The sequence below is a fragment of the Callithrix jacchus genome, chromosome 8 (genome assembly GCF_049354715.1).
Source record: "Callithrix jacchus isolate 240 chromosome 8, calJac240_pri, whole genome shotgun sequence".
In the NCBI taxonomy this organism is placed as follows: Eukaryota; Metazoa; Chordata; class Mammalia; order Primates; family Cebidae; genus Callithrix; species Callithrix jacchus.
This window is the reverse complement of record NC_133509.1, coordinates 115,733,191-115,748,095: the sequence shown is the minus strand read 5'-3', so window position 1 is coordinate 115,748,095 and position 14,905 is coordinate 115,733,191. Positions and strand designations below refer to the sequence as shown.

The window sequence follows — 14,905 nt, the reverse complement described above, 5'->3', positions numbered from 1 at the left end:
AAGGAACAAGGTTGGCTTCTAGAAGTTTAGAATAATCCCTGGCCAAAAGCTAGCAAGGAAATGGGGACCCAAAGTCCTACAACTGTATGGAAACAAATTCTACTAGAAACCTGAATCAGCATGGACATAGATTCCCCTCAGCCTCTGGGCAAGAACCCTGGCCAGCTGATATTTGATTTTAGTCTTAGGAGGCCTTAAGTTGAATACCTTGCTTGGCCTTTCGACCTGTTGGAAACAGTGAGATAAAAAATGAGTGTGGTTTTAAGCTACTAAGTCTGTTGGAAATTGTTATGCAGCAATAGAAAAATAATGCATCTACCCTTAGGCTCATCTATATTGCTCCTACCTTACATTCTTTTGAAAGTGAAATCCTCCATCTGTGTACCAGAGTTCCTTCTCTTCAGTTATCCACTCTTTTCACAGTAGAGATGGAGTCTTGCTATATTGTCTAGGCTGGTCTCGAACTCCTGAGCCAAAGCTATTTTCCTGCCTGAGCCTTCCAGGTATCTGGGATTACAGTTGTGTGCCACTGTGCCTGGCTGTTTTTACAGTTGTGATCACTACCTTGCATAAAGACCTCCCTGAGACCCTAGGACCTCCTTGAAATTAAATTCTTCTCCAACTTTTTGTTTCCCCTTTTTCACTGATCTTCATCACAATCTTATGAAATAGCTATTATTATTTTCTCTAGTAAGAGAATTTTCTTGAGGCCATAGAATTGCCCATGATTGAACTGAGAATCAAATTTGCTTATTCCCCTTTTATTAGTTCTCATGTTAGCTCTGTGTTCTTTGATTCAGTTAAAACTGAGAAGGATTAGGGAAACTTTTTTTTTTGAGTGATTGACTCATTAAATTTTTATCATAAATTGTTTTACACTAAAGTATGAAATGTAAAGTGTAGAAATGTCTTGCAAATATTTGCATTTTAACTCTATTTGTAATTCTGAAATGAGTCTTAACTGGTTCCTTTTTTTCTTGCCTGTTTCAAGACTTGGTGTGAGCATCAGTAAGTCAGTACGGAGATTACCTTTGGCGCCAGTGTTGAATAGAAAACAATCTTGGCTCCCTTGGCTGCCCAGGGGAGCCATTTTGTTTTCAATGATTTGGTGGTGAGAATTAGAGGCCACAAGAGTTAACCCTTGACCTCTGTCCCTCAATGTAAATCGTAGAGAAGCTGGCATAGAATGATGGACTTCTGGGCCCTTGACTTTTCACGTGAGCCATTTCCCAACCTCTCCTAACTTAATCTCATGTTTACCTTTGTGGGCTTCAAGGCTCCCTGTTGCATATTGGTGAGTTTTTGTCACCACTGATATTTTTAAAATAATGGCGGAATGTACCATACACTTTCTTGGATGGTATCTGCATGTTTCCCTCTATTATTTTCCATCTCTGGAGTTTCTCCTTTTTAAAAGTGTATCATTGGAATGCACATCATTGTTATTTTAGGTAATACTGTATTATTTCAACCTCTGGTAAATTTTCTTTATAATGAGAGTCTTTTCTTTCCCCATTTGTTTGCCCAATTTTATCTTACACTTAAATAATTATTTGTGACCATGGATTGAAATAAGTTTTGGTGATGAAAATCTGAAATACATTCAGTGTGTTGCTATGTCAGGATGGTTATATATTTCCCCCCTTTCTGGCCTAAAAGTGTTTTTATTACAAAATGGAAAAAATACAAAAATTATTGATGAATTTTTTCCCTCTGTATGGGTTTAACTTTATTTTGCGAACTGGCAGACTCTATGGTGAATTTTACAGTAACATTTGTTTTTACTTCATGTTCTTAACCTGATAGATTTTGAAAGAAAAGGATGAATTGAAAAGCCAGCTGTATGCAGCATTACAACAAATAGAGAATCTTCGAAAGGAATTGAACGATGTCCTAACAAAGCGTGCCCTTCAGGAGGAGGAGCTTCACTCTAAGGAGGAGAAACTAAGTGATATTAAGGCTCATCAAGCTGATCTTGAATTGGAAGTCAAGAATTCCCTGGATACCATCCGTAGACTGGAAAGCGAACTGAAAAAGCAGAATAAGATCCAAGGCCAGATGAAAGCTGAGAAAGCTCATTTGGAGGAAGAAATTGCAGAGCTCAAGAAGAGCCAGGCCCAGGACAAAGCTAAGCTTCTTGAGATGCAAGAGTCCATCAAGGACCTGAGTGCCATCCGAGCAGATCTCGCTAATAAATTGGCCGAGGAAGAGAGAGCCAAGAAAGCAGTGCTTAAGAACCTTTCTGACCTCACTGCACAGGCAAAATCCAGGGATGAAGAAACAGATACCATCATCACACAGTTAAAGCTGGAACGAGATGTGCACCAGAGGGAGCTGAAAGATCTCACATCATCATTGCAGAGTGTGAAAACGAAGCATGAACAAAATATCCAGGAGCTGATGAAGCACTTTAAGAAAGAAAAGAGTGAGGCTGAGAATCATATCAGGACACTGAAGGTACCTGTGCTGAATTATCCTGATGATACTGAAGGAATTTTTCTGGTGGCTCATGAAGTTAATAAAGCGTAAACTTTTAGAGATCATTCTGTATTCCCAAGCACTGAAGGGAAGATAAAACCAACAATAAAGAGGCTTATTCATGCCTGTTCAGCCAGGTTGAAATGAGTTATAACAGCCACCTGGGAGCACGTATTTCAGAGCATGGAAGCCCTTTATAAAGAACATTTAGCTGTTTGGGGAGTTCAGGAAAGGCAGAGGTGGCAGTAAGTCGTGGACCTGAAACGTGCCCTTATCCAACATTTATGACCACCTAAAATGTAAAAGGCAAAGACTCGTCAAGGCCAGAGAAGCTATAACCACAGTCCTTATTAGTATGGTAACTAAAGTGGATCCGCTTATGGGCTGTGTAAACCCAAAGCTTTTGAGATTTACTCCTTCTTTTCCAAATCAAAGTAGCCTGTGTAAATGCCTAATTGGGGTCTTGCATTTGAGGAAATGTTTCTAAAGTCTAATTTATTAGCATTATCACCATGCAGGGCAATCATTTTGTAACAGGATTGTCAGGAGTGTGATAAATCTGCTCCTCTTCCTGATTTTTTCTTTTCTTTTCCATAGCACTTACCATCATATGATACAGATTCCATACTATTTATTTTTTAATTTCCCTTTAATAGAATGAACACTCTGACGATGAGGATTTTTGTCTGTTTTGCTTATAGCTATATCCCCGGTGCCTAGAACAGATTTTTGGAACATTATTAATATCTACTGAATATAGGTGAATAAATGAATGGATAAATGTTCAAAGGTTTATTATTATAATGTTTTTTAAAAGTCTTTGAATGTAACTACTACTTTAAAAATGCTTATGATGCAAGATGAAATGATATTGAAATAGCTGACATCTGTAAAACGATATAGCTATTTTATGAGTTCTTCCCCAGTCCTAGATAGCCTTCTGGCATTAGTGGATTTGGGGGCTTCAGGTGGTATTGGCGGGTCAGAATGGAGGCTAAATAGGTAAGAGACCCTTACTGTATTTTATCAAACCTAAGACACCTTGTAAGATGCATCATTGCTGTTATTACTAGATGCATATGCTCCTAAGAAATAAAAATGCTGCCTCCTGCCTATGAAACCATGATATGCTATCAAGTATAAGAACTCCCAGGTCAGAGATGGTAAAATGTGGAAGATACACATTTTAATATTGATGAACTATGAAATAGTAATCTTTCAGAGATGTTAAATACATAAACAAAAGTAGAATTAGGGATATGGAGAAGAAGAGCGGATCTTATAGAAGACAAAATATATATTAGGTGTTGACTGACTGACTGTGATAATAATACAGTAAACATTTTTTTCAACATTTTGTGCCAGTTACTGCTCTAAGTACTTTACAAGTGTTAATCATTTCATACCCACCTCACCCTGCAGATTGTGTGGTATTATTTTCTCCCTGATGAGGAAATGGGGATACAGAAGGTTAAGTAATTTGCCCACAGTCTTACAGCAGGAGAGTGGTAGGAAAAGCATTTGAACTTAGGTAATTAAGTGACTATATTCTTAACTGCTTTGCTATTCTGGAAAAAGTTTACCCTCAAGGATGGGTCGGTAATGCCTTTGGGTGACTAGGTGGATAACGATGCTATTGCCAACGTAGAGAATACAGACGGGATAGAAGATTTGAAGAGAACAGTGGCAAGTCTGGTTTGCTCTGTCGTTGTTGTTGTTGCTTTTTGCATATTGTGTTAGATGGGAGGGACTTTAAGCTTAACCAAGAAAGTCTAGGTGGAACAGATTAGTATATAATAATTGGTAGGGTCAGGAATTGAGGGAGAAATTGAGATTAGAGTGAAATATTTGCGAGCCAGTAACTCTTAGGTGGTAGCTGATATCATGGGATTTGGATGAGATTGTACACAGAATAAGAAGAGGATGAGACTTTCAAACACTAATAATGTTTTAAAGAAAGAATTTAGAAAAAGGACCTAGCAAATAAAAATTAAAGACCATGTAAGAGATAGGAGGACAATCAGAAGAGAGTGATATCTTGGAAATACAGGTAGGATAAGAGTGATAAATGTAACAGGCAAGCTTAAAGAAGTATAAAAAGCCTTCATTTCATTCAACAGAAATTAATGGAGAAAGTACCTGAGGAGGTGTGAGGGGACTTGATAAAAAATAGACTATATAGCATTCAACAGGAGACCAGGCATCTCTTCCTCTGAAGGATTCAGAGGAGACCAGTAAATTGGGTAAGTTGGTAGAGATGATCTGGGGAAATTGATGTAAATCTTGACTGATTGTCCTTCTCTCTTAAGTAGACTAGGACAGCAGTGGACCAAGAAATTAGGAACAGAGAAGATGAAAACTATTAAGAAGACTGGTACAAACTGAATGAGACTAGTCTGGAAGCATGTGAAGTACTTCCATGTGGCTAACATTGAAGAACAAAGATTGTGGCCAAAGGAATGAGAAAGTTGAGGGATAAAAATCTGCGGTCAGGAGATCGTGCCTCTGCACTCCATCCTGGTGACAGATTGAGATTCCATCTCCTAAAAAAATAAATAAATAAATCTGCAGTCAGAGGTCAGGCATTCTTTTATTGCAGTGTATTATAAGAGTTTTCAGAGTTAAAGTCTAAGGTGTGGTCATGTAGTGGTTGCTATTATGCAGTGTTGGTGAAGGTGGTTGGGAAAGAACAGGCCAAATAACTTATCTTGTGGGATGGACATTTGGATATTTAAGATATTATTGTGAAGGTATTAATTGGTCACATGCCAGAAAACTCAGTGAAGAAGATGACTGGTCAGTCAGCTGTTGCCGGCAAGGAAGTGGGGGTCGATGAGAAATAGTGTGATGTCAAAAGAAGGCAGGGTTTTTGCATGAGGACAAACTTGTAATGATTTGCTAGGAGAAATGGGCATGGCCTAAAGAATAGTTTGTTTTAAGGAGCTTGTGGTTTTCTTGAGGGTGTTGTTGAAACTAGAATATCCTTTCTCACTAGTACTTATGTCTTATCACCATTATTGTTTTATAATTTTATTTTACTTTAGGTTCTGGGGTACATGTGCAGGTCATGCAGGGTTGTTGCATAGGTGCATACTATATCTAGCATTTCTCCCCATGTTATCTCTCCCCACCCTTCCCACCCCGCAGTGTCCCTCCACTAGCCCCCACCAACTGCCCCCAGTGTTTGATGCTCCTCTCCCTGAGTCTACGTGTTCTCATTGTTCGACACCCACCTATGAGTGAGAACATGTGTTTGACATTCTGTTCTCGTGTCAGTTTGCTGAGAATGATGGTTTCCAGGTTCATCCATGTCCCTACAAAGGACACAAACTGATCATTTTTTATGGCTGCATAGTATTCCATGGTGTATATGTGCCACATTTTCCTTGTCCAGTCTATCATTGATGGGCATTTGGGTTGGTTCCAGGTCTTTGCTATTGTAAACAGGGCTGCAGTGAACATATGTGTGCATGCATCTTTATAGTAGAATGATTTATAGTTCTTTGGGTATATACCCAGTAATGGGATTGCTGGGTCAAATGGAATTTCTATTTCTAGGTCCTTGAGGAATCGCCACACTGTCTTCCACAATGGTTGAAATAATTTACACTCCCACCAATAGTGTAAAAGTGTTCCTATTTCTCCACATCCTCTCCAGCATCTGTTGTCTCCAGATTTTTTAATGATTGCCATTCTAACTGGTGTGAGATAGTATCTCAATGTAGTTTTGATTTGCATTTATCTAATGACCAGTGATGATGAGCATTTTTTCATACGTTTGTTGGCCTCATATATATGTTCTTTCGAAAAGTGTTTGTTCATATCCTTTGCCCACTTTTGAATGGGGTTGCTTTTTTCTTGTGTATCTGTTTTAGTTCTTTGTAGATTCTGGATATTAGCTTTTTGTCAGATGGGTGGATTGCAAACATTTTTTCCCATTCTGTTGGTTGCCACTTCACTCTAATGATGGTTTCTTTTGTTGTACAGAAGCTCTGAATATTAATTTGATCCCATTTGTCTATTTTGGCTTTTGTTGCCATTGCTTTTGGTGTTTTAGTCATGAAGTCCTTGCCTATGCCTATGTCCTGGATGGTTTTGCCTTCAGCTTGCTAGGTAAGCTTCCTGGGTCTTTTTTGTTTACACTGGGAGTTTGGACCTGCCTCTTCCACTAACCTGGAGGTGCTGCTGGGTGGTCAAGAATGCCATCCCTTTGCTACCTAGGCTTCCCGTGTTTTTTGTTAAAACCTGAGGCCTAGTCCCACCCATTTAATGGTGGGCTATGTCCTTCCTCCATAGGGCTCGATCATTCAGGATTCAGCTCAGACTGTGGCACTGGCTGTGCAACCCACTGGAGTTAGTGCTTCAGCCCTCTGGGGTTTGTTGGGGAGGGTAGGAACCCGCCCATCCCCACTGCCTGTCTCCCAGTTTTCAGCTCCCTCTCTGCCTCATGAGGGAAGGGCCTGCCCAGCTGCTCAGTCTGTCCTCAGATCTTCAGCTCCCTATTTCTCTGGGTACGGGGAGGGAGCGATAGCTCAGTCCACAGGCTCTCCCGGCTGGCTTATGGGCTTATGTGTTTGCTTAGATCTGTGTCCCAATCCCGGACACCATCCTGGATTATTATTCAACTTTGCACTTGCAATTCCTTGCTCTTGACTGGCAAAGATCCCCTGTTCTGTGTGTTGCTGAGGCTTTGGGGGAAGCGTTATATCTGGATCAGAGTGCCAGAGGGGGAGCCTGACTCACCGGTCAGATGCACTTTCTGGGTGAAGCGGCACCCCTCCCCACCTTGGTCTGCTCTGCCTGGGCTTTGCTCACCATTGGGCCAGACCCATTGAAATGCACCTCGGTTGGAGCTAGGAGATCTCTGGATCTCTGCATCTCTCTCACTGGGTATTGTGCACCCGGAGTTGTGTCTATCGTCCATCTTGACTCCCTCCCTCCTTATCACCATTATTTAGGTTGTGTAATAATCCAAACAATGGTCAGAGTTAGTAATATTTTTTTCAGTTAGAGCAAGTTCAAGATCATCTCTATAAGACCATAATTCTCACATTCAGATATGCATTCTTCAGTGATAAATAGAGTAATAGAGGTATAACTTGCTTCATAGTAATTGCATTTGCTCACGGATTCATTGGCATATGGATAGTATATCATTTGTCATACTAGAAAACAGAATGCAGACTGCAAACTTGGACAACCGAGTCATACTTCTAAGGAACTTCCCTACATCCCCCTATTTCCTTTCTCTACCCCCAACTCCTCTCTTTCAGCCTTCAGATACTATCCGATTTCCTTTCCCAAAATATGTATCTGAGTATGTCACTTTCTACTGAAAAACCTTCACTGATTTTTTACTGTCTCTGTAACACAGTCTCCATTCCAGTCCAGACCCCCTTGAAATAGTTCTCCCTTACTCATGTGCATTCATTACCAATATTCCTCATACAAATATAGATTCCCATGCATACTTTTCACTGCTTATTCTCCATCCGAGTTAGCCTCCTAGTCTGCAGGAAGAATAATTCTGCCAAATCCTTTAAGGCCCCAGTTTTTACTTCTTTTATAGATCCACTGTAGTTGGAATAAATCTCAACTGAGGTGGAGCTAATCTCTTGGTCCTCTGTGTTTCTGTAGGTCTTTGTTGGTGCCTCAGATACCGCACATTGAGGCTGCCTTGTGGTTTGGTTTGTTGCATGTTCACAAGTCTCTGCAGGGACAGGCATTAGATCTAAGCCATTTTGTATCCCTTATGGTATCTAGCATAATGTGCTATACACACAGAACATATTCAGTGGATATAAGTTGAAATGTTTAAAAAGCTAGAAATCAGTGCATTTGCTCCTGACTTACTTTATGATCTGTTTGGTTTAGATTTCTCCATGCAATGTGGCAAAATTGATTTCCTCATTTTTTCTTTAGGAAGTGCTTTGAGTTCATTTGTTTTGAGATGATAACAAAGCTTTAGTAAATTCCCTTTGTGTAAAGAATTTGGAATTTTTATGCCTTCCACGGATCTTTTGAAACCTTTGAACTTTTTTTTTTAATTTGAAATATTGAGATCTGGGAGGGGTGTTAAAGCTATTTCCTAACGTTTTATTGAGGTTGCACAGGAGTTAGAAGAATGACCAGAGATTGTATGAGCCTAGCAGTTTCCTTTGAAGCCAAACAATTTTTTTTTTTTTTTTTTTTGAGACGGAGTTTCGCTCTTGTTACCCAGGCTGGAGTGCAATGGCGCAATCTCGGCTCACCGCAACCTCCGCCTCCTGGGTTCAGGCAATTCTCTTGCCTCAGCCTCCCGAGTAGCTGGGATTACAGGCACGCACCACCGTGCCCAGCTAATTTTTTGTATTTTTAGTAGAGATGGGGTTTCACCATGTTGACCAGGATGGTCCCGATCTGCTGACCTCGTGATCCACCAGCCTCGGCCTCCCAAAGTGCTGGGATTACAGGCTTGAGCCACTGCGCCCGGCCGAAGCCAAACAATTTACCCTTAAGGAACAATCACCACCTCATGCTATTTTATTAATATATCCATACTTTTTACTTATTTATATTAATTAAAATGAGTTGATAACAAAGGCCATCATAGGAGATGTAGTATATTGAATTGTGCACACAATAAGGTTTTAAACAAGTGGCTCTACACATCTTATATTTTTGTCTTTCAGCCTAACTTTATTACATTTTTGAGTCTAAAAAGCTCTGATAAGTCGTCCATATTTTTTCTCTGTACAAATTAGTTGTATTTTTTTGCTCTGTCTAGAATCACCCCCTCATACCTATTTTTAAATTTAAATTTAAACTGTTTTAATGACATGGTCTATCTGCTATTAATATTTTCAGGATATTGGTCTATCACCTAATTATAATTTCAGCAAAATCAGTTTGTAGAGCCTTTGTTTGGAATGAAAAGATGCAGGATTGGAGTTCTGCATTTTTACCATTTGCTGACCATATGATCTTGGCTGTTATTTCACTTTTTTGTACCTCACCATTAACATAGGAATAGTGATGTCCTTCCGTATCACTGGGTTCTTGTGCACAAAACATCACTTTATAAATTCTAAAATGAAATATAAATGTAATAAAAACCACAACAATAAGTAAGTTGTTAGTCAAGCTTCAGTATTGGTGTGCTGATAAATATTTGCAAACAAACTTCCTGTGGGTGGAAAACACTTGGTTTATAGCATTTACCAAGTTTGGTGTTTCGGAATATCCGGTTTTTGGCTGATTTCAAGCTACAAATGAGACGTCATTGGAGAGGGATGAACTTGGGAAGAGAAGAGCACAGCTGGCTTTTGACAGTGCCTGTGAGCTGGCTGCAGCACACTACCGACTTTAGGGGGAAATTCTTCGTATTCACCTATGCTTTTGATAGGACATAAAGAAAAGTAAAAGCATTTTACTGAAACTTAAAATCGTAACTGAACAATTTTCTTGATGAGAGACTTTATTTTGCTAATTTATTTTGGGCTGTGAATATAGGATTGCTCATTAAAAAATCAATTTCTTTGTTAATTTAATGTGGCATCAGGTCTTAGGTAAATTTTGTGGGGTAAATGAAATACAGATTTTGTCTAAAACTCACAAAACTTCTTTCTTTCAGGAAATTGTTTCCATTGATTATGTTCCTACATACCTAATTAAACTCATATAATAAACTTATAAAAATAAACATATTTTAGGCATTATAACATATATTTTAAACAGATTAAATGTGATTGTTTACAGACTGTTAGCAACTGGTAGGTGTGTTTTGTTAGCATTTCTAGTTGCACCAAGTTGGTTTTTAAAACCTGAAGATATTGTACCTTTTAGGAGGTAGTGTGGCGTAGTTGAAAGCATGGACATTAGAAAGAATTCCTGGGTTCAAATCGTGACTCTCTGTTTACTCACTGTGTGTCTTTGGGCAAGTGATTAGCTTTCTTTTCTTTCTTTCTTATTATTGCAATAAGGGCAATAGTAATACCTTATTTCATTCTCAAAGGTTGTTGTGAGGATGAGGAGCAAGTATAGACCAAAAGGTCTTGGAGCAGTGTCTGGCACATGGTGTTTACATTATTGTTATTTTAAAATTCTTTACGTCCACATACCTGACAAATCTTTACTGAATTTTCTATATAGAATAGATTATTCCCAAAGTTTTTTTTTTTAAAGGTGATTCTGGTTATGCCCCAAAGATCAATAAGTAGGTATTTTACTACACTACTGATGTTGAAAAAAGTCACTGGTAAACTTTTTCATATTACATTTGTAGTTTCTTGGTTGTTACACTTCATAATACTTTTTAGCCCCATAAGAGTAGTATTGATAATGACTTATATAAAAAGTACACAGTTATTTCATAGAAACCAGGAGTGAAGTTGAACAGGAATGTTAAGCCCCATTTATAGACCAGGGAACTTATCAGTTAGTAACATCTAGTATTTCCCCTTTGGGACACTTCTCTGATAACCCCTTCCCTTCTTATCAGAGCTGGTGTTTGTTCTTTGGATTTCCAAAATATCCAGCTTTCACCTTCGACAGGCACTTCTCGTTCAATGTTGTCAACTAGATTGTTGCATCTGACTCTCTTACTGTTTATATTTGATATATTTAGCATCTAGTCCAGTATCTGTCACTTTGTAAATGCTTGGTAATTACTGATGAGCGATTGAATACATGCGAAGAACATTTCCTGTTTGTTTAATGTTTATATATGAATGCTTTGAAAGAGCTAAAATCTTGATGTGTTTTAAAATGTGTAATTTCTTTGGTGTATTTTGGCTAAGGCTAGTGGACTTTCTCTTTTTTTCTTCTCTTTTTCTCAGGCTGAAAGTTTAGAAGAGAAGAATATGGCTAAAGTTCATCGTTGTCAGCTGGAGAAGTTGAAATCACAGTGTGACAGACTGACAGAGGAATTAACCCAGAATGAAAATGAGAACAAAAAACTGAAGCTAAAATATCAGTGTTTGAAGGATCAACTAGAAGAAAGGGTAAAAATATGAGTGAATTCTAATTTCAATTTTAATTTCTTCTAGAATATATTTTACATATTAATAAATGATAATTGTAATCTTTCACAGGAAAGTTGTATTGGTACAGAAAAAAATGACAGTTTATTAGACTACTGTGACTTTTATTCTTTCAACCACTCATTCAGCGTCTAATACATTTGAAGTATAAAAAATTGATTTTAATCTTTTTCTGTTTCTCAAAATAGGAATTTAGAGATGAAGTAGCAAAGAAAGGAATGATGATTTACTGAGGATCTACTCTATGTCAGATATTTATGCCACCTGATTTACCTATGTCTACTCATCATTTCATTCTTACAACTCTTTGGGTTAGTGTCTTAGTCTGAGCTGCTATAACAGAATGCTATAGATTGGATGGAATAAAAACAACAGAAATTTATTTCTCATGCTTCTGGAGGCTGGGAAGTCCAAGATCAAGGTGGTGGCAGAATCAGTGTCTGGTGAGGGCATGGTTTCTGGTTCATAGATGCTTCTTCTTGCTGTGTCTTCACATAATGTAAGTGAAGAGAGAGCTCTCTGGGGTCTCTATTATAAGGACATTAATCCTATTCATGAGGGTTCTACCTTTATGACTGAATCACTTCCCAAGGGTTTCATCCTCAAATATCATCACACTGGAGATTAGATTTCAACTATGAATTTGGGGGATATACAGGTTCAGTCTATAGCAGTTAGGCTTTATTGATCCCTTTTAATCTGTGACAAAACCGAGGCTTAAAATATGTGATGGTTAAGTGTCCACTTATGTGGTAGGCACTGTGACTGTTAATTCTCATAGTGAGAAGGTTGTAACTTTGGTACATCCACACCAGGCTCACTGCTTTCCTTTGAGTAGATGTATAAAATTATCGAGTGACTTCCAGATATCAGGTGTTGGATATAGTAGATATTTTTAGAAGTCACTACTTCTGAGGTTCTCTTCTGGGAAAAAGCCAACTAAGAATAGATGACAGAATATTTAAATTTGTTTTCTCTGTCTTCCACCCACATCATGAAGGGATTTGAAATTGAAGGTAATAGAAGTGAAATATAAAAAATGACCATCAAAGTATAGATAAAGGATAAGACGGTATATACATGGGACAAATGAATGCACATATGTCCTCAATCAGGGTTATAAAATCTGTGGTGAAAGGAATTAGCACTGGGTGGGCTGTCGTGAAAGTACTCATAGGCCGGGCGCAGTGGCTCACGCCTGTAATCCCAGCACTTTGGGAGTCTGAGGCAGGTGGATCACGAGGTCAAGAGATCGAGACCATCCTGGTCAACATGGTGAAACCCCGTCTCTACTAAAAATACAAAAATTTGCTGGGCATGGTGGCGCACACCTGTAGTCCCAGCCACTTGGGAGGCTGAGGCAGGAGAATTGCTTGAACCCAGGAGGTGGAGGTTGCAGTGAGCTGCGATTGCACTCCAGCTTGGGTAACGAGTGAAACTCCTTCTCAAAAAAAAAAAAAACAAAAACTACTACTCATAAACTTCTAGGAAGAAACTTTCTTAGAGCTTTGCTTACCTTTCTGCTTTTTGTTGTGTATCAAGTGTTGCTACTATTAATATATAGAGAGAGAGTAGTAAAAAATTATATATATAAACATAAAATTAATTATGTAGTTCTCTAGTAATTGTTAAAGCCAAGGAAATAAAGTGTAAGTTAGTTAGGAGTTTATGAGTAAACGTGCTTATGTTGCTAAATCTGGGCCTACAGTCTTGACAGCTGCTGTCGGTTAGTTCTATGTCATGCTTTGTTTGGATTGTGTCTAATGTTCATGTGTATTTAATGTATCTATTGCCAGGTTGTAGTGGCTCTGGTGATAATGCTAAATTTTTCAACTTTTTCATAATACAATTCTAATTTATGAAATTAGCCAGAAGATTGCATTGATATGTTTTGTATTTCCTTAGCTGCATTTAAGAAATAGTGGTGAAAAATTTGATATGTTGAAAATGTCCCTTGGGTGTGATAGCTGACACCTGTAATCCTAGCACTTTGGGAGGCCAAGGTGGGCAGACCACTTGAGGTCAGGAGTTCGAGACCAGCCTGGCCAACATGGTGAAACCCCTTTTCTGCTAAAAAGACAAATATTAGCAGGGTGTGGTGATGGGCACTTGTAATCCCAGCTATTCAGGCAGGAGAATCACTTGAACTGGGTGGAGGAGAGGAGGTTGCAGTGAGGCAAACTGTCAAATATACCTTGCTTACTTAAAATAAATGCTTCATCACAGATTCTATTTATGATATTTCAGATACGTGCATTATCACGCATTCATATAACTGGAGCATTCACTTCAGAACAGAGCTTTAAGAGTTAATGATTTTATTATAGTATTGCTGTGTATTGATCATCTGCTATGTGGCAGGCATTGTGCTGGATGTTGAGGATAGGACAGATTTAAGATACAGGTTTGTTGTTGACTAACTGTGTACTCAAGTCCTGATAATGGGTGCTAACGGAGAGAAAAGATGGTATCTGTAGCTTAAAATGATATGTAATCTTAATGATACACACACACACACACACACACACACACACACGCTTATATGTATGTAGTTTATATGCTTTCTAATCTTTATTTTTGGTATACATGATTGCTATGCACTTTAGAGTGATTCACCTGTTTGTGGTGATCCAACTTTTAGTTTACTTAGCTATGAATCAAATTTTGTTGGATTGAGCTAACTACAGATAGGAACTTTCTCTTTGAGGAGTAGTATAGCCATAATGATTATGGGCAAAACTTTGAGTTTGAATTTTTTTTCTCTCTGTGTGGCTTTAGGCAAGTTATTTAAAACTCAGTGCCTCAGTTTTATCATCCTTTAAATAGGCATAATAATACCTTTTTTAGGATTAAGTGTGAGAACGTATGTAAAGTGCTTGGCATGGTATCTGGTATCTCATAAGAAATCGGTTAGTGGTAGCTGCCATTATTTTGTTATTGTTATGTTTCCAAATATATGCGGACTACTGGTTCAAGCCGTCAGCTGATTGGCATATATGGAATGACTGCCTACGGTCAGCCTAATGATGTGGTAGTAATAAAAAGAATGTACCTAGGATTTACCTATTAATAAAGCAACAGAACTTTGCTGATTGGAAGTTTAGAACCAGACTATGTTGAATCATTTGAAACAGTTGATCCACAAAGGAGGCACACGTGTGAAAAGAGCTGGCAGGTTCATCAGCAAGTGATATTCGAAGGCATGTGTTAAGCAAACCAAACAGATGGGCAGTTTTGTAATTATGCTTGATATTTGAGGAGAGGAATTACATTTTGGTCATATTTCCATCTCCAAGACCGGGCACAGAGCCTGTCACATAGTAGGTAATCTATAAGTAAATTATGGACAAAGAGGCATATTTGTAAACACACGCATACCTATATGTATAAATGTAAAGAAATATGGA

General features: G+C 38.4%; 1 protein-coding gene across 13 annotated transcripts in view; it reads left to right on the top strand.

Moving 5' to 3' along the window:
• CEP128 (centrosomal protein 128) overlaps nt 1–14,905 on the top strand; it is a 449,218-nt gene that overhangs the window by 162,682 nt on the left and 271,631 nt on the right. For all 13 annotated transcript variants that reach the window (XR_013521735.1, XM_078336006.1, XM_035261203.3 and 10 more), the window contains 2 exons: nt 1,807–2,457; nt 11,295–11,459. Coding sequence is in view for 12 of the 13 variants with exons in the window: in XM_078336006.1 (XP_078192132.1) it covers nt 1,807–2,457; nt 11,295–11,459 (816 nt within the window). In the remaining variant the exon portion in view is untranslated. The remainder of the gene's footprint in view (nt 1–1,806; nt 2,458–11,294; nt 11,460–14,905) is intronic.